The 27,119-nt window shown below is 45.8% G+C and overlaps 1 protein-coding gene across 1 annotated transcript in view; it reads left to right on the top strand.

Moving 5' to 3' along the window:
- Nucleotides 1–27,119, top strand: part of CTBS (chitobiase) — a 107,762-nt gene that overhangs the window by 69,686 nt on the left and 10,957 nt on the right. The window contains exon 6 of the mRNA XM_086953981.1: nt 25,781–25,942. Coding sequence (XP_086810107.1) covers nt 25,781–25,942 — 162 coding nt within the window. The remainder of the gene's footprint in view (nt 1–25,780; nt 25,943–27,119) is intronic.

The following is a 27,119-nucleotide window of genomic DNA, read 5'->3' as shown; positions in this document are numbered from 1 at the left end:
CTAAGCCTCCCTGCACGTTGATAAGCAGTTTTTATCTGGGAAATTAGCAATAGATTTAGATTTTGTTGGCAATATGGGTTGTTTAGCATTAACTACAATACACACTACTTTGAAAAGGGGGTCCAAGGGCCAGTTTAAAGACTCAAAACTAGATACACGCCCCTACCTATAACATCTATACACAAAGAGTATCTAGGAGTCAGCGAAAAAGAGAAAAAGCTCAATTCATAAAAGACCCATGACATTACAGAGAATAGATTTTTTAATGTATTTTATAAGTGAAAAGACACCACGTGATCTATTGCATGTAGTGCAATTGGAATACACGTGGTCATGCAAACTGGGAAAAACAAACCCAAGAGTAGGTAACATTTTCCCATCATTTGCTGATCTATTCCGACACTTTTTACATCATGTGGGTTCTCCTTACCCTGAAGTCAGTACATTCATTCGAAAGAATATAAAGAAGACTGTGAGAACCTTATAACCCATGTATCCGCTAATTGGTGGTGCAGGTTGAAGAATAAATGTAAGGAGGCAACTGAAAAAGAGCAGTGCAAAAGTGTAAGTAGTGATAGGATAAAATTGGATCAGGCTGAGTAGAGGTATAATTTTTAATATTTTCTCTCAGCTCCTCCAAGACTAAAATCAAGTGGAAAAAAAGTGAAAAAACAAACAGATTTAGCAAAATATCTGTTCAGCAAATAATGGTCGACATGTTTCTGCATTAGTGGATAAAGTGCCAATGCATTCGTCAGGACCTAGATGTTGCTACTGCTGTTAAATGAGTGAAAAAGTATAAAAGGGATTATATCACCTGCATTTCAGGTTGAGTACTCCACCACAAGCTTATGTAACGTCATGTCAAAAAAGAAAAAATGAAAAGAGACAGAAAGAGAATTAAAAACATTTCATAATACACTCAGATATAATGTATATGTCATTACTGAGATTTAATCAGATAATTTCCGTATATGTTTTGGTGTGTCCCCACTCACCCAATGTTTGTGGAGATACCGCCTCACCTCAACTGGCTGCAGCTCAGGTAATGAGGAGCACCGCTCTGTTTGAAAATAAAATATATATATATGTAAGCATTCCGTTGTAAATCTTTTCATGAACGTCATGATCGTGTAGTCGGGAACTATACTCGATAGATGATGTTGTTAATGAATACTTTGTTCCCAAGAGAAACGCAAGACGTCAGTTTCATCTTGAGGGTAATAAAGTAGTTATCTACAGATTCGACAAACCGATATCGGCGTGAGGGAAATAAATGCAGAAGTCTATTATGTATTTCCTATTTTTATTTTATTTTCACCAGACACCGATCTATTATGAGGTGTATGTTTTTGATATATATCCGATTGACAGGACACCTTGATGTCAAAAAGCAGAAATGCGATCCCTTTAAGTTTAAACAGCATCCTGCCTTTCTAATCAATGACTGAAAAGGCGCGAAAGGAAATGCATATGTGTCTAAATCTAAGAGATAAACAAACAGAATTGTGGCTAAAGTTGCCGAAGCGACCGGCTTTAAACGAGTCAGTTCCTGACAGTGTCAAGGCGAGAGACCGCTAGAGCAAACACAGTGTAACAAATACGGCTCAGGCGGCTTCACTCCTTACCTCTCCGTCGGTGTCTTCCGGCGTTTCTCTGCGCTAACTGGGGAGGCACCGAACGTCTCTAAAGCGGCCTATTTGTTAGAACCACCCTTCCGAACACGTGACCGCAGCTAAGAATTCTGGGATTTAGAGTCCGGAACCAAAGATGTCATAATAAGGTCATTCATTAGCGCGTTCGATATTGGGGAACTCAAAGGATTTCTTAGATTTTACTTGCTTGATGCAGCATAATGTACATACAAAACGAGGGAAAACAGCACCAGCAGAGTCTCGGGCAAACTTAGAGAGTATGAATGCATATAAAGTTTGCAAAAGTACTATCATTCATTTTAGATGTTACATATTGTTGCTTAACTATATAGGGATAGTCTCAGAGAATGTAACCAGTGTGCAAAGAGTTTCAGATGAACGTGATGTTATATAAGTCCATACTGGTTACCAGGACTTATGGGTATATTTTATGAATATATCAGTAGGAACTAATGTAGCACTGATTAATCAATGGGTTATAGCAACATCCAAGGTATAGGCTCATTCAAACCCTCTTTGTCGCTATTAAGTTTGTAAACCCACTTTTGTTCCTTCTTGAATAAGAATTTGCTCACATCAGGGCAGTGGTCCGGAATCATGAGTTGTTCCAAAACCGTCCAAGTGAAATCATTAGGACCATGGCCCGCTTCTAAAAAGTGTGATGTTAAGTGGGTTGCTTGTTTACGACAGCGCACATTACTTTTATGTTCACAGATTCGGGTCTTTACTTTTCTTGTCGTCATGCCAACATACCTTTTGTGGCATGGGCATGTGATGAGATAAATGATGTTTTCACTGTTACAGTTCGTGAACTTCCGCTGTTGCCATGGTCTACTTGTACCGATATCTATGGTGGTGGACTTTGTTGTTTGTGGACAAACAGAACATGTACCACAGGGGTGATGAACTTCTACCGGGGGAAGATCCCACAGTGTGCCAACTTGTCTTATGATTTTATTTTTTGGTCTGGTTTGTACAAGGTGGTCTCTTATATCCTGCCCTCTTTTAAATGCAAAAAGTGGCATTGGCAAATTATCACCGCCAGTATTCAGAATATACCAATGCTTTTTCACAATCTTCTGGACCTGATTTGACTTAGTATGGAAAGTATTTACAAATGTTATCCGTCCACCACCATAGATATCGGTACAAGTAGACCATGGCAACAGCGGAAGTTCACGAACTGTAACAGTGAAAACATCATTTATCTCATCGCATGCCCATGCCACAAAAGGTATGTAGGCATGACGACAAGAAAAGTAAAGACCCGAATCTGTGAACATAAAAGTACTGTGCGCTGTCGTAAACAAGCAACCCGCTTAACATCACACTTTTTAGAAGCGGGCCATGGTCCTAATGATTTCACTTGGACGGTATTGGAACAACCCATGATTCCGGACCACTGCCCTGATGTGAGCAAATTCTTATTCAAGAAGGAACAAAAGTGGGTTTACAAACTTAATAGCGACAAAGAGGGTTTGAATGAGCCGATACCTTGGATGTTGCTATAACCCATTGATTAATCAGTGCTACATTAGTTCCTACTGATATATTCAAAAAATATACCCATAAGTCCTGGTAACCAGTATGGACTTATATAACATCACGTTCATCTGAAACTCGTTGCACACTGGTTACATTCTCTGAGACTATCCCTATATAGTAAAGCACCGATATGTAACATCTAAAATGAATGATAGTATGTTTGCAAACTTTATATGCATTCGTACTCTCTAAGTTTGCCCGAGACTCTGCTGGTGCTGTTTTCCCTCGATTTGTATGTACATTATGCCGCATCAAGCAAGTAAAATCTAAGAAATCCTTTGAGTTCCCCAATATCTAACTCGCTAATGAATGACCTTATTATGACATCTTTGGTTCCGGACTCTAAATCCCAGAATTCTTAGCTGCGGTCACGTGTTCGGAAGGGTGGTTCTAACAAATAGGCCGATTTAGAGACGTTCGGTGCCTCCCCAGTTAGCGCAGAGGAACGCCGGGAGACACCGACGGAGAGGTAAGGAGTGAAGCCGCCTGAGCCGTATTTGTTACACTGTGTTTGCTCTAGCGGTCTCTCGCCTTGACACTGTCAGGAACTGACTCGTTTAAAGCCTGTCGCTTCGGCAACTTTAGCCACAATTCTGTTTGTTTATCTCTTAGATTTAGACACTTATGCATTTCCTTTCGCGCCTTTTCAGTCATTGATTAGAAAGGCACATGCTATTTAAACTTAAAGGGATCGCATTTCTGCTTTTGACATCAAGGTGTCCTGTCAATCGGATATATATCAAAAATATACACCTCATAATAGATCGGTGTCTGGTGAAAATAAAATAAAAATAGGAAATACATAATAGACTTCTGCATTTATTTCCCTTATGCCGATGTCGGTTTGTCGAATCTGTAGATAACTACTTTATTACCCTCACGATGAAACGGACGTCTTGCGTTTCTCTTGGGAACATAGTATTCATCAACAACATCATCTATCGAGTATAGTTCCTGACTACACAATCATGACGTTCATGAAAAGATTTACAACGGAATGCTTACATATATATATATTTTTTTCAAACAGAGCTGTGCTCCTCATTACCTGAGCTGCAGCCAGGTGAGGTGAGGCGCTATCTCCACAAACATTGGGTGAGTGGCGACACACTAAAACATATACGGAAATTATCTGATTAAATCTCAGTAATGACATATACATTATATCTGAGTGTGTTATGAAATGTTTTCAATTCTCTTTCTGTTTCTTCATTTTTTCTTTTTTTACATGATGTTACATACGATTGTGGTGGAGTACTCAACCTGAAATGCAGGTGATATAATCCCTTTTATACTTTTTCACTCATTTAACAGCAGTAGCAACATCTAGGTCCTGACGAATGCATTGGCACTTTATCCACTCATGCAGAAACATGTCGACCATTATTTGCTGAACAGATATTTTGCTAAATCTGTTTGTTTTTTTCACTTTTTTTCACTTGATTTTAGTCTTGGAGGAGCTGAGAGAAAATATAAAAAATGATACCTCTACTCAGCCTGATCCAATTTTATCCTATCACTACTTACACTTTTGCACTGCTTTTTTTCAGTTTCCTCCTTACATTTATTCTTCAATCTGCACCACCAACTTGCTGATACGTGGGTTATAAGGTTCTCACAGTCTTCTTTATATTCTTTCGACTGTGAATGTACTGACTCCTGGGTAAGGAGAACCCACATGATGTAAAAAGTGGCGGAATAGATCGGCAACTGATGGGAAAATTTTACCTACCCTTGGGTTTGTTTTTCCCAGTTTGCATGACCACGTGTATTCTCATTACACTACATACAATAGATCACATGGTGTCTTTTCACTTATAAAATACATACAAAAAACTATTCTCTGTAATGTCATGGGTCTTTTATGAATTGAGCTTTTTCTCTTTTTCGCTGACTCCTAGATACTCTTTGTTTAGCATTAAACCAAAGCCTATGAACTCTTAAATGAATTCTTGTATTGGATTGTGTTTGTATTCATTGCTTTTATTGAAGGAAACCATCTTCTATCACATTATAGTAGGGCAGCTCAGTGGGTTACTGCACATGTGCACATGTAGCACACATGCTCATAGCATGTATGTCAGTGTTGAATTCCGGCTAGCTGATGAAAAATGTCATTGATCTTGTGTTAATATAATACGTAATGTCGATATAGATGCATACAATTCCGAATATTTTATTCTAAAAGACAACTTTGTGACATGCACAATATATAAAAGGTCTCTTATAAAAGAAAAGACGTTGTTTTTTTATGGAACGTTTTCACTTAGTGGAGAAGTGTTTTTGACATTCTTTCTAGGCTGTCAACAACAGTCAAAAACATTCCCCCAGTCTGAAAAGGACGGGGCTTAGATAGAAAGAAGAACCATTTGTCTGTAAGCCCCGTCCTTTTCAGATTGGGGGTCGTGTTTTTGACTGTTGTTTACATCCTAGAAAGAAAGTCAAAAACACGCCCCCCATTCTGAAAAGGACGAGGCTTAGAGACAAATGGTAAGCACTTGTTTTATGTGGCATCACTTATTTTAGTAGTAGCTTGGTAATATTTGTTTTAACCTTTGGTTTGCCCCTGTGGTTGGCGGGTTTCGTTTACAAACCTTTAACTTTTACAGAAAAGAAGACAAAAAAATGGGAGACACACATATAGCAACCCTTCATTTATAAAGAAAAATCGCAACATTCACAGTAATTTACGTGTTGAGCTATAAAAATAAAATACGTACATGTACCATTGCGTATCTTCTAAAGAGGGGGTGCACTAGAGAAAGGATCTGTTTTTCAGTCTAGATGCAAAGTCCCATGCCGCAGGGGAGGGAGCGCGGGGAGTGTGAAGAGCTCCAGCCGAAGGATAAAGCGCCTTTTCCGGCTATACTCGGGAGTGTGAGCCTGCCCGCCCTCTTGGTTTGAACTGGTTCCTGGGGCAGCGAGAGGCAGCGAGAGGCCTCTGGGTGGGTAGACCCGACGTGGACGATATTCCTGCTGGTACTGGCGGCCTGGACCCTGTCGGGCTCCCGGGCGGACACCTCCATCTGGACGGCCTATGTGAACTACACCTACACCAAAAACAACCACACCTGCTCCGACCTAGGGGAGCTGGGGATGTTCGGCCAGCAGTCGCCGAGGATGCGGGTGCAGGGGGTGGTGGTGGTGCCCGAGGACGAGGGCTACACGGCCTGCTTGCCCGGCGCCAACTTCACAGGCACCGCCAGAGGGCGCCTGGATATGGCTAGTCCAGCGGGGCTACTGCATCTTCCGGGAGAAGATTGAGAACGCAGCCAGCAAGGGCGCTATAGGGGTGGTGGTGTTCAATACCGAGCCCGGAAACAGAGTAACCACCATGTCCCACCCAGGTGAGTGTGGACCTAAGACCAGCTGGTCATCCATCCTGCTAACAAGCCACACTGAAGACAAAGAGCCCAGCAGGGGCTTGAGGATAGCCCCCAAAACTACACAGCATAAACCCGTATTGCAACAGTGTTCAGAGTACATGTGGGAAATCATCACCGGCCCAAAATGTAATTCAGTAGCCATACCTGCAGACCAAAAGGCCTCACTATGTGGGTCCCTCAGCTAAACTGCAAGATCCAGAATGCTGTTCTGTTACCTCCTGAGCCAGGAATAGCTCTCATTGCCACCTCTGCCACAGGTCTACTTGGCAGCTAGGGGTGGTAGTTTCCTTTGTCTCCTAGTATTAGTAACTTAGGCTTTCTCATAAATTCACGAGACATTTTATTTATTTATTTATTTATGCCATTTTTAAAGCGCTGCAATTACCCTTAGGTGTCTCGGCGCCGAGGGCTAAAGCTGATACCAATAAAATAGATCTCTGAGGCAGTATTTAGAATTATTTATGAATAATCATATCATTGAGAAAACAGCCATGTCTTTAGCTGCTTTCTGAAGATGATCAGCGTTGGACTGGATTTTATATTAAGAGGAAGGGAGTTCCATAGTTTTGCGGCTGCGATGGTAAAACATCTGTCTCCCCAGTTGACTTTCCTTGTTCTGGGTACATGAAGCAGATGAGCAGTGTTGGAACGAAGCGTTCTGGAGGTTGCCAAAGGCTTGAGTGAACTCCTAAGGAATTTAGGTCCCACATTATTTATTGCCTTGTAGACAATACAAAGGGCCTTGAATTTCGTGCGACTTCTGACCGGAAGCCAGTGCAGTTGGTCCAAATGTCTAGAGACAGAGCTAAATTTTGGAATGCCCAATAAAACTCTGGCTGAGGCATTTTGTATCATTTGAAGTTTGGAGATGACCTTTTTTTGTGTGTTGAGAAAGAGGGCATTGCAGTAGTCAGACATCTAATATATGGGATGGATTACCCTTTTCTCTGTGTGTGGCTCTGTGTGTGTGTGGCTGTGTGCGTGGGTGTGTGTGGCTCTGTGTGTGTGGGGGGGCTCTGTGTGTGTGTGGCATTTGCGAGAGATTAAGCTATTGGCATTGTAAATGACAATGCCATTTATTTATCTGTTTTCAAAAGCAACACATAAATAAAAAAAAATTAATTTACAATGCCAATAGCTCTAACTTTTGCAAAGGAGAGAACGTTGCATTGTAAATGCTTGTTAGGTTTGACCTGAAACAGGGGATGTGCTGTCAGCAAAATCTAATGTAACCCCAAAAAAGCATGCATTTGCAAATCAATAGGTCTTTCATCACTAACATTTTGAGCTATTGGCGTTGCAAATAATTATGCAACACCAGTAGCTCAAACGTTCAGTAATACGAGACCAATTGCATTGCAAATGCTTGTTTTTCTTGCTGAGATGTACATATATTTCATGACATACCATATCCTTCACAAATTAGATTTCCTCGATCTGAAAAGTTAACTTTGTTCATTAGCACGATATGCAGATACTGAAGGCGTTTTGATGATTCTTACTTTACTAAGTTGGTGGCAGTTATTACAAATGTCATATTTTGTTATCCGTTTCCTTAATGTTGGCGATTTCAGAGTATCTGTACCTTATGCCTAGACCTTAGGGTGAAATATGAGATCATCTTTGTGTATATAGGATGTGCGCATTTGTGTGTCACCCCTATGTTTTTTGTTATGTTATGTTAAAAAATATTTGTAAAGCGCAACGTTCACCGGATAGGTTTCTTGGTGCTAAAGGGGACGGGCTCCTGATAAAAACAGTGGTTCAGATTAAAGATAGGCTTGTTGAAAGAGCCAGGTTTTTAGTTGCTTTCTGAACTGGAAAAAGGTGCTGGTAGTGCGAATTGCAAGGGGAATAGAGTTCCAGAGTTGAGGGGCAAGTGTCGAGAAACGAAGACCTCCGTGTTTTCTGCGCCTGGACCTGGGAATGGTCAATAAGGATTGGCCAGCAGATCGGAGAGTACGGAGGGGAGTGTATTTCTTGAGCCTGTTGTGAATGAACTTTGGGCGGGCGTCGGACAGTGCCTTATATGTAATACAGCCAAGCTTAAAGGCACCACGTTGGATCACCGGGAGCCAATGCAGTTTCTTCAAAGAGGGTTTTACATGCTGGCGGGTAGGGAGGTGCAGAATTATCTGGCCGCCTGATTTTGAATGAGTTGAAGGCGCTGTGTTTGACATGCCGGGATGCCCACATAAAGGGAATTAACATAATCTAAACGGGATATTATGAGCGCTAAAATAACCAGGGTTAGCGCTTCTGAGGAAAGGAATCTTTTTATTCTTTAAATTTTCCGCAGAAGAAAGAAACAGACCGACACCACAGAGCTGATCTGGGATTGCATTGAAAGATCGTTGTTGATTTATACACCCAAACTTTTTACCGTAGGGGTAGAGACAGGAGGGGGACCCAAACAACGGGCCAAAAGTTGGAGCTCCATGGTTTAGAGGCACCACCTGTCAAAATTAGCCCCGTTTTGTCGGGGTTCAATTTCAACTGGTTCAGGCTCATCCAGTTGCTAATGTACCTCATAACAGACTGCAGATTGACCTCCGAGGCAGTGGTGGGTTGTATGTTAAAAATGAGTTGCAGGTCATCTGCATAGTTGAAAACCAGAACATCCATATCCTGTAGTGCACGAATCAAGGGTTGCAAATATAAATTAAATAAGAGGTGAAAGAAAAGAGCCCTGGGGGACTCCACAAAGACGTTTTCCCTTTGGTGAACAGAAATTTCCTAATCGAACTGATTGAGATCTGTCCGACAAAAAGGAATGGATCCAACTTAGTGCCAGGCCCCCTATGCCAGCCCTGCTGACACGGTCGATCAGGATGTTATGATCGACCGTGTCAAATGCAGCGGATAAGTCAAGAAGGATCAAGGCTTGGGGAGCATTTTAGTCTGCACCAGATCGTAGTTCGTCCATGACTGTCAAGTCTCGGTCGAATGGGCAGGCCTAAATCCCGCCTGATGAGGGTGTAGATAGGAAGATTCCTCAACAAAGGAGCTCAGGTAAGCAGTCACATGAGCCTCCAAGATCTTGCTCAGGTAGGGCAGGAGAGATATCGGGCGATAATTACTCATCACCCGAGGATCAGCACCTGGTTTCTTTAAGATGGCTAGAATCTCTGCGCTTTTGAAAGACTCTGGTACAGTGCCATGGCTATTAGAAGTGTTGAGGAGAGATAAAGGCGGGGCAGAGCAGGCACTAAAAGCTAAACGCAAAATTTGAGGAGGTGCACAGTCAAGGGGGAACCAGATTTAATGTTTTTGTACATCAGGTTTGGGAACCATGCACAACCATCATTACGGTTGAGTTGAGATTGACCACTCCTGTTAAAAACACTCTTCTTTCCCAGTGACCAAGTCTTTTTTTTATGTTTGACTGGGAATTTGAGACTGGTGTGCTGTGGATCAGTGTTCAGGGGAAGAGAATTGTGAGTTTGTAGGAGTCTGTGGGCAGCATGGGTTCACATGGCTGCACATCCTGATGTATTGGAACAGCTCAGTCCAAGACATTTTGCCAGCTCAACTTTGTAATATGTCACCTGAGTTACAGCTTACTGGGTCATAAATTCAAGGGGTGTGAGGATTCTCTTGATCTCTTCCGCAGAGAGCATCCATTGAGGCTTTCAGAGGGCAACCTTCTGGTCAGACCGGACTTCATCTCCCTAAACATAACATTTGATTCTTTCAGGTAAAGAAAATGATCTAGCTTGCTTCCTATCCATACTATGACCGACACCCAGCTCGTCTAACCAAGCCAGAAATCTAAAATAGTGGTTGACGAGCAATTCTCGATGACCAGTCAGATCAACGTGATTGCATCCTTCTGTTTCTGAGCCCTCCAACTTCTCAGAAAAACCTTCAGCTGGCTCATTCTCAACCCCCATAGAATCCTCCTACAGGCCTTGATCATCAGCAAGCTGCACTACAGAAATGCACTCTACGCTGTTATCATAGCACATCTCACCAACAGATTTTAGGTCATCCATATGCATCAGCTAAACTCATGCTCACACTCAAACTCCAACTACACATCCACATTTCCACTGATCTAAAAGACTTCCACTGGCCCCCAGTCCACAAATGTGCATTTGTCAAGTTCCTCACAGACCCATACAAAGCTAAGCCCTACACAATCAAGTCCAACATATCGGAGCAGCTGCATCAGTTGCCACACCCCTACCAGAAAACTCCACCCAGCTAGCCTCCGGCTACCATGTCTCCTGCATTTGAAGAGCAAAAGCAGGTTTCCGTGCATTTTTGCACATGGCCCCTAAGTCTGGAATGACCTCCCCCTGCATATCAGAGTTGCCAAATAAGTCCTTGAATGTAACAAAAAAGGAAAAATTGGCTCTATCAAAAGGTCACTGCCAAATCCGCTCTATCCTTGAGGTTTGATGACACCCTCCCTGGTGATATGCGTGCTCTACAAATACACATAACAACCTTGCATATCCAAAACTTTTGGTCTGCACCAGTCGGGTCCTTTTTGTTACTAGTACTTTTCCTTTAACAAACAGAAGGCTCTTAAAACCAAATCTACCTGCATCGTCTAAGGTCCTTGTTCATGATCATTTCACACATTTAGTGAGACATGCATTGACCCCAGCCCCCCAGCATTTGCCGCTCCTGTCATACCTGCACAGAGACGTATCAATTTGAATCTTCCTGGTGGTCTTAAACCTCCTATATCAGTCTGAATTTCTTAGTACTTATCTCCCACCACTGGGGATATTAAATACCCCTAGATTCCCTGGTTTGTATCAGGCAAATTCCAAACACGACGGGCACATATCCAGGGGAAAAAAACATATATCCAGGAAAACTCAGAAGCAGAAATGGCACTTTAAACCAAGCGTACCTTCTGAGAAAACATTTGTTCCATGGTCTGCAGTGTGCATTGGTACAGGTTTCAAATGCCAGCACTGTATCTCGGTTGTAGCCAAGCTCATTGGGTAATGCAAATCAAACAGAGTTATCATTTGTGTATTTTTGTAATTCTCTAGTTTTCTTCCTGCCCCGACTTCTTGCACACTGTGGGTATTACTAATGACATGAGATATTTGCCACCCAGGCTTAATAATCCATTTATTCAGCCATCTTCACATTCAGTTAATATGAAAAATCTCCAGGTATCCATCGATTGCCAAGGTAACTTTAATTCTAAATAATGTCCAAGAAACCTGTTAACAGTCTATTCGATGTTCTCAAATTGACGTTGGTAATTCTTCAAATATCTTTCTCCTTTTAGTCCAGGTCAAGGATGTTTTAGTCTAGTCTACAAGGTCAACACTGATATATATTTTTTTTAAACATCAATGAACTTGCTTCCAAATTTGAGTGTAATTGCCCACCCCACGTAGCTGGAGTCCAAAATCAAAGCCAGGCAACCTCTACAGGTCGAAGTGTCCTTCTTGTGAATAGGTGTTCCATTAACATATGTTTTGCCTGCTTTTCTCATCAAGACAGCAAAAAATAGCCCTCTTTCCCAAGGTCAAAGCAAAGTCAAACACTACCTCCTGGGTGGGCATGGACTGCTCGCCTTTAGTTACAGCTATATGGACCTGTACCTATGAGTATTTAAGACCACCCTTGGTGGGTTGGACAACTAGGAAAATATTTGGTGGGTCTGTGTATACACAGAGTGGAATCCTTTTCACCAGGCACAAAATGCTTCCACTTGGAGTTAAATGTCTTCGTGGTGGCTGTAGCTTTTGCCTGTTCTAGGATTTTCCTACATTCTGATGACAGATTTAAGTGACCAAACTCTAGTGGTCAGGCACCATGCTGTTCAGTTCAGCAACTTGAGGTTGTGTTTGAATAGCTCTCTGTTGTGTGTGGAGTGCACTATTGGTGATATCACGGGAGTGCAGATAGTTTCATGAGTTCACTATTACAGTACTGGCGTGGCCACACTTTGAAAATGAGGATCAGGTTACAGTGATCCACTTTCGCCTTCCTCAGTCTTCTGGGAATCCAGGGTGTAGTGTCTTGAGTTAGGGAAGACTGGACCCTTTTGGTTCCTGACCGACTCTGTAGAACAGTGACACAAGTGCATAAGTGATGGAATTGATGATGTAGAATGTTTAGTTAATGGTTACACGCTAAGGAATAAAGACGTGTGCTACCAAGCTCCATGTGTGGCATGATCATTTACATGTGTCCTGGCTGGGGAGGACGCTACAACTGGCGATGAGGTAAGGGATTACATAAGCCCCATGACCCGGAGAACCGAGAGCGCTCTCCGGGAGACTTTTTGCCAAGGTCCAGCAAATTGCTTGTGCATGCCACGGGTGCCTCGGCCGAAGAGAAAACCGACAGTTGGCATTTTGGAGTCAAGGTGCCAATCCAGCCAGTGCAAATCCTGTTAAGAAAGTTACGGCCGTACAGAAAGTTTGTTGTTGTTCAGAATCCGTCTCCATTGCCCCGTTTTCTTCTTTATAAAAAAAACCCTCTGGAATGCAGTCTATGGTTTCTCTGGGATCTTTGTACCGTCTGCCGATCCCTTGAGGAGGACCAGGATAATTTCCTGTTGTAGCTCCTATAAGTGAGGCAGGTAGGTAGTTTCTGTACAAATTCCAATGTGCGTCCTGAGTGCACAATCTTCCACACTCATCAGTCCTATGTCATGGACTCCCATGTGGGAACCAAAAAGAGAAATACCTGCCCCCACACCCACCCACCAGCTGAGATTAAGATGGTTAGGGTGGGCAGCTGCGGAGAGTCAAACTGTCTTCTGGTTGACGTTGGAGCATGATTGAGAAGTGCCTCTTATGTCTGGTCGATCTGGCATATCCTTGTCTTTTGTTCCAGTTGGGTGTTTATCCCGGGTTATATTCAATTTATCATGAGGGGTAATCTCTGGCCTCTTTCTGATTGTATGGCCCTGACCTTCCCTGTAGGCCTGAAATCTGTGTGAGCCACAAAAAGTGGCAGAGACCCACAACGTTTGTACTGCTATAGTCTTAAGGATTTTGCTGTATCCGTGTCTGTCGTAATGTTTTGTAGGGCATCATTCAAATGTTTTCAAAACAGGGTGAGTTCGTCAAATAGCATATCAAGGATCTTTGTTTGGACCTCTGGAAATCAGTAATCCATACCTCCTCTCGACCGCTGTACCTGTCAGATCACAGACACCTGCAGTGGGCACATCTATTGCCTCATCAGTGATGGCTGCAGATGTTATGGCTCACACTGACAATTGCGTTCACAGATTTTATTTTGTCTTCAGAGATGAGGTTGAGTAGTGGTGAAGTATTATGGCACATGTGGCGAGAATACATACATGTTATTGCTAATACATTAGCAGCTTTCACAGATATTGCCATCATCGCACTAACCCTGTGGTTTTTAAATTATCGGTAGGATATCGCTGTCTGGGAGTGCTTATAGTGGCATGATCTGGTTCTTTGATCTGCATTGGGCTGCGGACGTTATGGCAGAGCCTGGTTTTATATGACCCATAAGGGAGGCAGAGGCTGAATTTTGGACCCTCTGCATTTCCTTCAGTCATGGTACCACTGCTGGAACCATAGCTGGTATTTTCATCAGTTTTAGGCCTTCTGACCAGACAAAGTCTAGTATGGGTATGGATTCTATACTCTTGTGTGGCTGCTTTTTCAAGTCCTAAAGAAAGCCATTGGTAAATTGAAGTTTTTGGTGGCTCTCTTCATCAGATCATGAATCTGGACAATGTTGTATGGGGGTTGAGTGGGTGATTTGTCACCCTCCTTGGGATAAATACGTTTACAGTTGGTTAATTGCCGAGTTACGGAAATATCTAGACACCGGGCCATGATAGGGTGTACGAATAACAGAAACTATAGTGGTGCAGAGAAAAAAGTGAGAATCTATAGGATATGCTCGACAGAGCCAGATGTTAATTCTGAAGGGCCTGCCTGGAGGATTAAATAAGAAATATTGTTGCACTTGCCTGTATTTCCGTTCAAGCTCCTTTATGAGTGATTTTTTTTGTCAGTGAGTTTAGTCTTGTGGTCTCAAAAATATCCTTCCGAGCATCATCAAGGAAAACGAAACTTTGGCATCTTTTAATCATTTGCGACCGATTTTTAAATTGTTTTAGGATTGATTTTAATAATCCACAATTATAATTATAAATTGCCGTAATTTCCTAAACACTCTCCCCCGCATTGTCTGGGCTCGATATTGTAGCCTGCCCGCCCCGGTCCGACTCGGCAATTATCGGTGGGCGGACAGGTAAGAGCCAGGCATACGAACTTCCACTTCCGCTAGAGCAGAGGTCAGCGCTCTAGTCGTCACCGTCTTCAGGGCTCTTTAGCCACGCCTCCCTATCAAGCGCTCAGGGGCCTTCGAGCACGCCTAAGACGCGCCGAAGAAAAGCCCGTCTGCGCCTGGACGGGACAAAGGGACATGGCCCTGGCCCCTGGAATTCCTGAGATACAGGTTAGCTCTAACATATTTTATTCTAGGGAAAAACTCCTTAGTTTGACTCCGATCCCCACTACTACTTGCATGCGAGAACCCTGGCTTAACTTTGAGGGTCCTTTCTCCTGTGCTAACTGCCGCTTCCAGGCTGTGCACGCATGCCCAACAAGGGATCTCCTTACTGACACGGGCATTACAGCTGTGACGGAACATCCTGATCAGATACTCTCCTTGCTAGGAGTAGCCAACGCACCCAATGTTAGCCATGTTGTTGGAAAAGGACCTCCAGGATTTAAGTGTTTTCTATTGAACATACGTTCCTTACCTAAACACTATCAACAACTATGGGATCTTATTAATACAGACATGCCAGACATCTGTTTTCTTACAGAGACATGGTTAAAACCCCACACCATCCCCGCAATAATGCTAGGGATCCCAGCCAGATACAAGATTCTACACCTAGATCGCTTGACTAAAATTGGAGGAGGTGTGGCTGTTGTTTATAAAGAGAACCTAAAGGTCTCAGTACTTGACCAACGTAGTAATGCTCAGATGGAAATAATGATTTTTAGATTTTCTTTCTCCCCTAAATCACAGTGGAAAGGAGCATTAGTATATCGTCCCCCTGGTTCATGTTCTGATTTCTCTCTAACTCTCATGGAACTATTAGCCCCGTATCTATCTTAGAGCCAATGAGGATTTCATTCTCCTTGGAGATTTTAATATTCATATACATGTACCAAACAACCCTGACACTATATCTTTGCTTGGTGATCTATCTAGTTTGGGACTTAAAACTCAGAATAATGGCCCTACACACTTGGGCGGCCACACATTGGACTTCATTTTAGCCAACTGCCCCAAAATAATATGTTGTCCTCCCATTATTATCAGTTGGTCAGACCACTATATGTTAACTTTTAAATTACTTGGCCCTCATCCACTGCCCCAAAAACCCCTTCCTGCTATATGGAAACGAAAATGGTATAAAATAACTCCAGAAGAACTACAGAAAATATGGAAAGAACCCACTTTCTCTGAAGAGGGTAACATCGAACAAGGCTTAGCCAAGTTCAATAAAGCACTCCTGGAAGCTATTGATTTACTTGCAACGTTAGAATTGCACAAGCAATGTGCTAAAACAAAAACAGAAACGTGGTATACAGAAGAACTAAGAGTTGAGAAACAAAAATGTAGGAGTCTGGAGAAAAAATGGAGGAAAACACATACTCCTATCAGCAAAACACTTTTCCTGGAGGCTCAATCTAACTATTTTAAAAATATAAAAAAAAGCCCGGAGGCATAAACTTGATTTACAAATAACAGAGGCAGGAAATTCTACTAGGGAACTCTTTAAAATCCTACAATCCTTTGTTAAGCCCACAGCTTGTGAAAGCCCAGACGATTTTAGTCAAAATCTATGTGATGAGGACTCTGTATTTTTTGAGAATAATATTGATTTAATTTACGAAAAAATCACTAAGGCATCAAATAATAGAGATACTACCAACATCTCTAGCCCTGAGTCAATTAAAAGTGGAATAAGTAGACTCACTCTGACTACGATCCCAGAGATCAGTCTTACTGAAGTAAACACTCTACTTAACCTAATTAAGGAGGTGAGGTTTTGCTGAGGGAGGTGGTGAGCTGTTATTTGGTGATCTTGTTTCAGCTTCTGCAAGGGTAGCGGTGGGCGTGGTGGTGTACGGTGGGTTTGGTGATGAAGTGGACACAGCCATGGTTGGTCCAGGGCAGCTCAGAGGTGTGGCTGAAGGAAATGAGACTGAGTTGAGCGTGTGTCCTGCTGAGTGGGTTGGAGAGGTGACCCGTAGTCTGAGTCTGGTGGCGAGGTTTTCCAGTAGGGACTGTGTTCTTATCATTGGGGTTGTCGAGGTCAAAGTTGAGGTCGCTGAGGAGGATGTAGTCTGAGGAGGCAAGAGAGTGGGTTATGATGAAGTCGAGGATGGAGTCGCCGAAAGGTGGACGGGTCTGGGAGGTCTGTAGATGAGAGTGCCATGAAGGCAGTGTTTGAGTTGGTCTGAACCTGGAAGTAGAGGTGCTCCATGTTGGTCACGTGGTCGTCTGAGTGGGTGGTGGTTGTGGAGATTTGTTAGCTAAGAAGGTCTGTGACTGATATTCCTACTCCTGGTAAGTCTTCTCTTCATCTAGGGCTTCTTCAAACTCAGAAACATAACACACATCAGCTGTGTAGGACTGTAGGCAGTCTTTGAGGCGCATTGGTCACTAAGATCTGCCTCTAGTTCAGTGTGACCAGAATCTGGGTGGGCAAGCTCGGAGTCATGTTGAGTGAAAAGGTAGCTGTAAGAAAGCCCACTGTGAACAGTTTTGCTGTGGATGGCAGCGTCTTTGTCATTGGAAACCGAGACATCCTTGGGGTGATAGTTGACAGTGTTGTCGTCTACGATGGTGTCATCATTGACTGGGTCATTGTCAATGATCTCTTCAGTCTTCAGTGAAGCTTGTCCCATAGGTTACTATGGGAATGCTGTTTACGACAGTGGTCTTTTCTTCATCACTCATGAGGATGACTTGAAAATCACTGGTGTGGAATGATAGTTGAGCCAGGACATCATAGGAATTTGATTATTGGGCTGTTGTCTTTGCACCGGTTGTGTTGTATTCTTCCTGGAGTATTTTCAGAGGAAGCTTCAGTGTTTTTTGTGAGGAGGTGGCTGCAGGTCATTTAGGTAACCAGCCCAGCTCTGGAAACCTTATCTGTTTCCTGTTTTGCACTGTCTTCGTGAAAGTGCTTGGTGGAGCACATTTCTAAGAATCATGGCTATACTAGAGGGCATCCCCCTTTGAAGGATGGTATTTCGTTTTTCTCTAAGAAATGAGGTGGAAACCTCCTCTCCCGATGCTTCGGAGTCTTAGAACCAAAAGTCTTACAAATGGCACAACGTGAGTCCTTGTGCGCTGGGTAAAAGCAGCTAATGTTCGAGGCATGTGGGCTGCTGAATTCATATCTGTGCATAGATCGCCGCCTAGTGTTGGGTCCGGATGATTGCACATTGTTGTCCTGGAAGAGTCTTCGAAGTATCACGAGATAGGTGGCTCCTCCCCTGGACTACAGTGCGCATGGGTATCTACTCCATCCTCAGATTGTTTTTTTCCGCCATTGGGTTCGGATGTCTTTAATTCCCTCTTGTCCCAATCGATAGAAAACTTTCTTGAGACCAAAAGGTCTTTAGTCTATACGTCGGTATTGTCTTGCGTTCAGCATTACTTCTTCTAGCTCGGTTCCGAGCCGGATTATCTACTCCCGCGTGCTCTCGGCGCGGAAGGCCCAGTCGACGCTCCTGACCTATCGACCGTCCATCATGGACCGAAGTCCATTCAAGAGATGTCCAGTCTGTAACTCGAAGTACCCCCACATCGACGTCCACCCGGTGTGCAACAAGTGTCTGTCCCCGGACCACGATGGGGACAAGTGTATGGCTTGTTCACGCTTCAGGTCCAAGAAGACGCTTAAGCTTCGACGAGCTGCGCGCCAGGAGGCCCAGCAATCTGCTCCGGCGCCTGTGGACATCTTCGATGCAGGGGATGTCGAGGACGAATCTATCCAGGACATTTCTGAATCACACCCTGCGTCGGACGTCGACGATGACTACGACGCAGATGCTGAGATGTTCCAGGGCGAAGAAGTCGTCGAGGAGGTAGGGGACGACGACGGGGCCCTCGGGCCATGGAGGATAGCTCGGATGAGGAGCTTCCTCAAACTGACTCTGGGGCCGTGCCGATTTATGAGGCCCAGGTCGAGGGATCGCCTTCGGGCCTTACCCAAGATCTCGCTATGGGTTCCACGGCCCCGCATTCGGGCTCGGCCACGGACATTGTGGCCCAGCCTCTCCCTGGCTAAACGAAACCGAAAGAGAAACCTACGGTCTCGACGCCAGATACTGCGCAGGTGCCAGCCTCGAAACTGAAAGTGTGCATCGATTTGGTCGGCTCCAAGGCCTCTGAGGCTTTGGCGCCGAAGAAGCCGAAGGTGGCTGTCGAGTCGAAGGCTCAAGTCAAGGGCGTCAAGACGAAGTCTGCCGCGCCGAAGACTAAGGTGAAGGTGGTCGAGACGGGTGCGTCGGCGCCGAAGACGATCGACACCGGCAAAAGCCTTGGCGACCCGAAGAAGGCTGTCGGCGAGCCGAAGAAGACTCTTGGTGACCCGAAGAAGCGACTCGATGACCCAAAGTTCCTCACGACCCCGCGTCCGCAGGACAAGGCCAAGGGCGCCGCGCCCCGCGGGTCGACTACAAAATTGGCCTCGAAGGATTCCATTGAACCGGCGCACCCATCCGCGGCGTTCACCAAGAAGGTGAGGGACTCACTGCAGCGCATCCGTGAAGGCACCGCGTCGGTCGATCCGAAGGATCCTCCGCCTGCGAAACCTGAGGAGAAACCACTTAAGGCGTCCACGCCGATCCACTTCACGTTGCCGCCGAAGACGGCGCCGAAGGCCTTCGCTCCTAAGGCTGTGGCCGGCATGCCCGAAAAGGTCTCCTCGGCGCCGAAGGCTTCATCGGTGGTCCACGACCCGCGACCTCGACGACCTTCGGGGGACGAACGTCAGGAACACTTCATCGACGCCGAAACGGGCAGGCTATCCCTCCTGAAGCGGAAAATCACCCCAGAACCCCAACTGGAGTCTTACAAGATCCCTCTCAAGAAAAAGAAGGACTCTGCTTGCTCTCCCGTCTTGGTGGAACCCCTTTCCCCACAGACTCATGATGTGTCGCCCACTTACTCAGATGTGGACGCTGGTGAGGGAGATGATGAGGATGAATACAGTTATCCTGTCTATACAGACCTTGAGGATACCAATGAACCCTGGGCAGCTGGGGGTGACCCTGGGGATCCTCAATCAGGACAAGACCCTCAACTTTTTTCTGCTAAAACGTCCCCTACAGAAGACTCTACAGCTTTCAATGCCCTCATTGAGCGGGCAGCTAACAATCACAACGTCCAGCTACATGCTGACCCTGTGGATGTAGATTTCCTATTTGACACCTTTTCAGTCTCAGAAAAGACTGTTAAGACTCTGCCTATGCTGAAATGTGTTTTAAAGCATGCTGCTGAGATCTTTAAAGAACCTACCAGGGCAAGGGTGATAAACCCTAGAATTGACAAGAAATACAAGTCGGCGCCTACTGATCCTACCTACATCAAAGGACAGTTGCCCCTGGACTCCCTTGTCGTCTCGAATGCCCGGAAGAGAGCTAATTCTCAGACTAAGGGTGATGCTCCTCCCCCAGACAAAGAATCCAAGGTCTTTTAGGCTTCGGGGAAGAGGGTAGCAGCACAGGCAGCCAACATCTGGCGCATTTCTAACAAACAAGCGCTTCTGGCGCGCTATGACAGGGCACACTACGATACACTGGAGACCCTGTTGCAACACCTGCCTGATCAATACAAGGAGGGGGCTGAGATGCTGATTCAGGAAGGGAAGCTAATCTCTAACGCTTCAATTAAGTGCGCCCTGGACGCAGCTGATACTGCTGCCAGAGCTATAAACACTAGTGTTATGCTTCGGCGACATGCCTGGCTGAGAATCTCGGGATTTAAGCCAGAAATCCAAACCACCATCCTGAACCAAACGGTTAACCCAGATCACCTGTTTGGCCCAGAGGTTGACACCACCCTCAAAGATAAAAAAGGACACTGAGACGGCAAAATCCATGGGTGCCTTACAGTCCCAGCAGTTTCGGGGTGGGTCTTTTCGTCGCTCCAGCACTAGAGGCGTTTCCAGGGGCCAGCTCTCCCAGTCCACGCAATACTACAAGGGCAACACGCAGACCACTTACACCAACAAAAGTCGAGGTGGATATCGTGGCAATAGCGCCAAGGGCAGAGGACGTGGAAACAACAGCTCCAGATCCTCTGCCACCAGCAAACAGTGACGCCTTGTCACTGCCCCCTGACCATACAACACCGGTCGGGGGGAGACTCCAGCAGTTCCTGCCCGTCTGGAAGTCCATCACCACAGACAGGTGGGTCATAAAACTTATCCAATACGGTTATTGTCTGGAGTTAACATCCACTCCACCCAACATGCCCCCAAGACACCGTCCTATGTCGGTCGAGCACTTGCACTTATTGCAGCAGGAGGTCACCGTCATGCTGCAAAAAGGAGCAATAGAGCTCATGCCACTGCAGGAGAGAGGCACAGGGGTATACTCCCTGTACTTCTTAATACCAAAAAAGGACGGGTCCCTCAGGCCCATCCTGGACCTCAGGCCACTCAACTACTACATCCTGTCGGGGCACTTCCATATGCTGACCCTGCAGCAGGTGCTCCCGTTGCTCAGACAGGGGGATTTTCTCGCAACTTTAGACCTAAAGGATGCGTACTTTCACATTCCACTGCACCCTTCACACAGGAAATACCTCCGTTTCACCATACCAAACCAGCACTACCAGTTCAAGGTTTTGCCTTTCGGTGTCACCACGGCACCCAGGGTGTTCACAAAGTGCCTGGCGACAGTGGCGGCGCATCTCAGGAGACGGAACATCCACGTCTACCCTTATCTGGACGACTGGCTCATCCAAGCGAAGTCAGCCCAGCAGTGTGCCGCCCACATGTCCCACACCATTCACCTCCTGCACGATCTGGGATTCTCACTGAATTACCCAAAATCCCACCTCCAGCCCGCCCACGTACGGCAGTATCTGGGTGCGACCATAAACACTCTGGCAGCCACAGCACAGCCGAATTCAGTGAGGGTCAGCAGCATTCAATCGCTGATACAGAAATTCAGACCTCAACACTCGCTTCCAGCAAGAGTGTTCATGCAGTTGATAGGCATGATGGCCTCCTGCATTTCCATAGTCCCGCACGCGAGGCTACATATGCGTCCGCTTCAGGAGTGCTTAGCACATCAGTGGACTCAGGCTCACGGGCAGCTGAAAGACCTAGTGTTGGTGAGCGGCCGGGCATACAACTCTCTGCATTGGTGGAATCCACAAAACCTTTGCAAGGGCCGACCGTTCCAAGAGCCTGTGCCACAGATCATCCTGACAACGGACGCCTCTCTCCAGGGATGGGGAGCTCATGTACTCCATTACACGGTGCAGGGACTATGGACGCACCAGCAACGGAAGATGCACATCAATGTTCTTGAACTGATGGCGATCTTCATGGCACTCAAAGCCTTCAAAGTACATCTGTGCAATAAGGTTGTGTTGATCCGGACGGACAACATGAAAGCCATGTACTACATTCAAAAGCAGGGAGGAACACACTCTCCGCAGCTGTCTCATCTGGCTCAGAGCATGTGGAAGTGGGCCATTCAGAGGAACATCTTCCTCATGGCAGAATACCTCCCGAGCAAAGACAATCAGATGGCGGACCTGCTCAGCAGGCACAGCCACCAAATGCACGAGTGGGAGATACATCCATCAGTACTCCAACCGTACTTCCAAAGGTGGGGTCATCCAGAAATAGACCTGTTCGCCACAAGGGAGAACGCAAAATGCCAAAGCTTTGCCGCCAGGTTCCCACACCCACAGTCGCAGGGCAATGCGATATGGATGAACTGGTCAGGCAAATTTGCGTACGCTTTTCCCCCAGCACCTCTGATACCGCTGGTGGCACGCAAGCTCAGGCAGCACTCGATGACTCTCATCCTGGTTGCTCCAACGTGGGCTCGCCAACCATGGTACACCACGTTTCTAGAACTGTCCGTGGTACCGCATCAGAGGCTACGTCTCACACCCAGCCTTCTGACGCAGAGCCATGGCGACATTCAGCATCCAGATCCGCAACAGCTCAACCTGGCGATCTGACTCCTGAAGTCTTAGAGTTTGGCTACCTGCACTTGCCTTCTGACTGTATGGACATCATTCGGGAGGCAAGGAAGCCCACCACCAGAGCATGCTATGCGGCAAAATGGAAGCGGTTTGTTATTTATTGTGCAGACCACAACATTAACCCGCTAGATGCGTCTATTCAGAATATCATCTGTTACCTTTTCCATCTGTACAAATGTAATCTGAAGTAGTGTGGCTCACTGGTTAGAGGCGGCAGACCCGAGAGCAGAGGACGGCCCGGGACCAGGGTTCGATTCCCGGCGCGGCAGGTTTCTGGACCAGGGTCAGCGGACTCGATAATTCTCTCGCCTCGGTGCCCACTCTGATCAGCGATCACACTCGGCAACTCTGGGCATTAGCTTGCCTCATCTTCACTAACGGCCCCACCAGACCGCCGGGGATGCCTGGTCTCACCCTGGAGATACCCATTAAGGGACCATCTCTCAGGGAAGCCAGGAAGGGTTTCGCAGCGGTCGAAGCGCCTTGGGACCCTACGGGTAAGTAGTGCGCTATATAAATGCCAATACATTTACATTTACATTTACATCTGACCTATGCTTCCATTCGCATACATCTATCTGTGATGGCCGCTTATCTCCAGAACAGGCAGCACCTCTCACTCTTCAGAGTGCCTGCCATTAAAGCCTTTCTAGAAGGACTCAAACGAGTCATTCCTCCGCGGACTCCACCAGCTCCGGAGTGGAACCTCAATGTGGTCCTCACCCGGCTGATGGGTCCTCCCTTTGAACCACTGCATTCCTGCGAGATTCAATTCTTGACGTGGAAAGTGGCTTTCCTCATAGCGATTACATCACTACGGCGCGTTAGTGAACTGCAAGCCCTCACTATCCAAGAGCCATTTATTCAAATTCATTCTAACAGGGTGGTGCTTCGCACTAACCCTAAATTCCTTCCTAAGGTTGTGTCTCAATTCCATATCAACCAGACTATTGAATTGCCTGTTTTCTTCCAAAATCCTGAGTCATTGGCGGAGAGAATTCTCCACACCCTTGACGTCAAAAGGGCCCTGATGTATTACATCGATAGGACCAAGGATTTTAGGAAGACTAAGCAACTCTTTGTCGCCTTTGCACCACACCACAAAGGTAACCCTATTTCCAAGGCTGGTATTGGTAGGTGGATCGTTAAATGTATCCAGATCTGCTATCTGAAAGCCAAACGTACTCTCACCATTCCACCAAGGGCCCACTCCACCAGAAAGTTGGGGGCCTCTATGGCATTCCTTGGAAACATTCCTTTGGAAGACATATGTAGAGCAGCCACGTGGTCTACCACACACACATTTACAAAGCATTATTGTGTGGATGTGCACTCCAAACAGCAGGCAGCTGTAGGGCAGGCTGTTCTCAAAACACTTTTCCAAACTGCTGCAGCTGGCATGGGCGGCCGCCGTTAATGGAGGGACTGCTATGTATTCTATGCACAGATATGAATTCAGCAGCCCACTTGCCTCGAACCGAATATGCTACTTACCAGTATGCATCTGTTCTGGGCATGTAGGGCTGCTGACATTCATATCGCCCTCCCTCCTCCCCGGCGCCCGTTGCAGCTGCAGAATTCACACATACTTCTAGCATGGTCATCATTCACTTAGTTTCACTCCATCTTGGCCACAATGGCTAAAAACAATCTGAGGATGGAGTCGATGCCCATGCGCACTGTAGTCCAGGGGAGGAGCCACCTATCTTGTGATACTTCGAAGACTCTTCCAGGACAACAATGTGCAATCATCCGGACCCAACACTAGGCGGCGATCTATGCACAGATATGAATGTCAGCAGCCCTACATGCCAAGAACAGATGCATACTGGTAAGTAGCATATTCAACATTGTTCATGTAGATCATCAGTATAGATCTTTTTCTGCCACACATAGAGCAGGATTGATTTGAAAAGAGATGTTTTTTCTCTGTCAGTCATACTGATTGTTGGTTACAGAGGAGAGGTCTCCCTGTCCCAGAAAGTAGAGGTTATATTTAGGGGATTTACCCTAAAACACTTTACAGTTCTCTGGAAGATGAAGGTAGGGCTGGTTTAACCCAGGGTAGTCCAGAAAAGTAACAGCACAAGGTCACTAAGAAGTTAATGTCGAAATCTCCTTGAGGACACATGACGTGGCAGAAATCACAGCTATGGTAGCCTCTAGGGAAAGTCTGAGAGCTAGCTCTCCCACATCAATGCCTGAAGTTTGGATTGTTTTAAATAAGGTGGATAATCTACTAAACACATACCGTTGTTGAGGCCTGTGCCCATTTTAACACTGTTTAGTGCTAATTATGATTTCATGGGATAGCTAGCCTGACAAGAATTCAAGGCTGTGAATATAAGCAGGATCCAATGCTGGCAAAAATAATGGGCCTTTCGCTTTAGTAAAAAAAAAGAGAAATGCTTTCCTCCCATCTTCTTCCATGAGAGAGTCCTACTTGTTGCTGCATTCCCTCATTATGTGCGACTGGTATTGAAACATTGACCTGCGTGTCTGACCGCTCGTTCTGCCCATGTCACACTTTGACTATTTACAATGTGCATGTTTTGACATGTGCTGCTTTGCATCAGGGGCGGCTCTAGGCTCATGGCGGCCCAGGCAGGGAGCGTAGGTAGGGGGCCCCGTATTGGGAGGTCATGGCGGCCCTGGGCAGGGAGCGTAGGTAGGGGCCCCCCGATTGGGGAGTCAGGGTGTTTGGAAGTGGAACCGAGCCGGAAGCCGCCAAATCCCTGCCAGGAGCCGCCACACAAATATGTATCCATCCTCAGAGGATTATTATATTAAGGATATATATTGGCATGGCGGCCCCTGGGTTTGGCGGCCTTGTGCAGGTGCACAGCTTGCACATTCCTAAGGCCGCCCCAGTTTGCATTCAGCCGATCTCATTTCGGTTTTGAAAAATGGAAGCGAAAAAAGCTCAGCTGGCTTCTATGCATGTTCTTTTTTCAGGATGGCAAATGCACACTGAAGAAAGTGCCTTTCCGAGGAGCTCCCTGCAGTGATGCAGCGGGACGTCAGGTCCCATATAAGGCTATCATGAAGCAAGTCAACGGCTCAATTTCTGGCAGACTTTGGGATGAAGAGCAGAAGGCTCCCTATTACAATTACAAGGTGAGTGAATGCTAAATGACACACACATCTCCATGTTTATCAGCACAAGCTTGTGCTTTGTCTTTTATATTCAAAGACTACACCCCTATGTTGTGAGCATAAACTGACTGCATATTTTCTGTATGTTCATTTCGTGCGTGCATTGACCTCATAATTTTCTTTTTTTTTGCATTTCGGGTTACCGGCCTCTAATTTCTCAGTCTTTCCAACTGCCCAGCCTCCCTGCCTTTTGTGTTAAACCCCCAGGTCATGTGACTGGGTCTCTACACCTCCCTCCCCTTTCCCAGAAATTGATAGCCACACCAAACTTAACTATTTCTTCTAGTGCGTCAACCCAGGGCATCCCGGTGCAGGAGTAAGTGGCTGAGAGCATTTCCCCTTTTTGGGTCTAGCGGGCCCAGAACATGATTTCCTGCCTCTTTATGTTTATCCCACACTTATCCTTCCCTGCACTCCTTCTCTCCACCAGGTAATCTAACACATTAATTATATCCCTCCAATAGCTCTAACCTGCCTCCAGAGTTATTCCTACCAGGAGCACAAGATTCCCACTATGTTATGGCCATCTGGTTACTTCGGATTGACTCCAGAGAGCAGATACCCATGGGGCCTGTACCCGTTGCATGCTAGGCCTCCCCTCAATCACTCCTGACTCCAACCTGTAGGACATTTTCAGTGGCTGGCTGGTCATTTCCTCAGATGGTTTTGGTGGACCCAATACAGCATTTATCCTGATTCCTTTAACCATTGCACACAATAGCTTCCTCCTCAGTCTCACCTGGGTGGTCCATCTGGACATTTCAACTGGGGGCTGTAACCAGTGCATGCTTCTCTGTCACTGCTAGTGGGGCTCTATTTGTATTTTTCCAGGCTGCCCATAACCAGTATAAGCCATAGACCGGTCCTCTTTTGCCCCAGGAGACGGTAATGGGCCGTTATCCTGGCATGCCTGCAACCAGTACGTACCATTGGTGACTTCCTTGTTGCTCCTGAGTGAACTCTATTTTGTCTCATTCTGGCTGCCTTTAACCAGTGTGTGACGTGCAGCTTCTCTGCTACTTTTGGGCAGGCCCTAGCAAGCAAATGAAATGTGCTGGGCACTGCCCACTCTTAGATGCACACAACACAGTATTTATGTAGGCTGTCTGTATCCAGTGCATGCCCATGGACTGTTCTC

Source organism: Lissotriton vulgaris, chromosome 1_1 (assembly GCF_964263255.1).
Source record: "Lissotriton vulgaris chromosome 1_1, aLisVul1.2, whole genome shotgun sequence".
Taxonomy (NCBI): domain Eukaryota; kingdom Metazoa; phylum Chordata; class Amphibia; order Caudata; family Salamandridae; genus Lissotriton; species Lissotriton vulgaris.
This window is presented reverse-complemented; position numbering and strand designations above follow the sequence as displayed.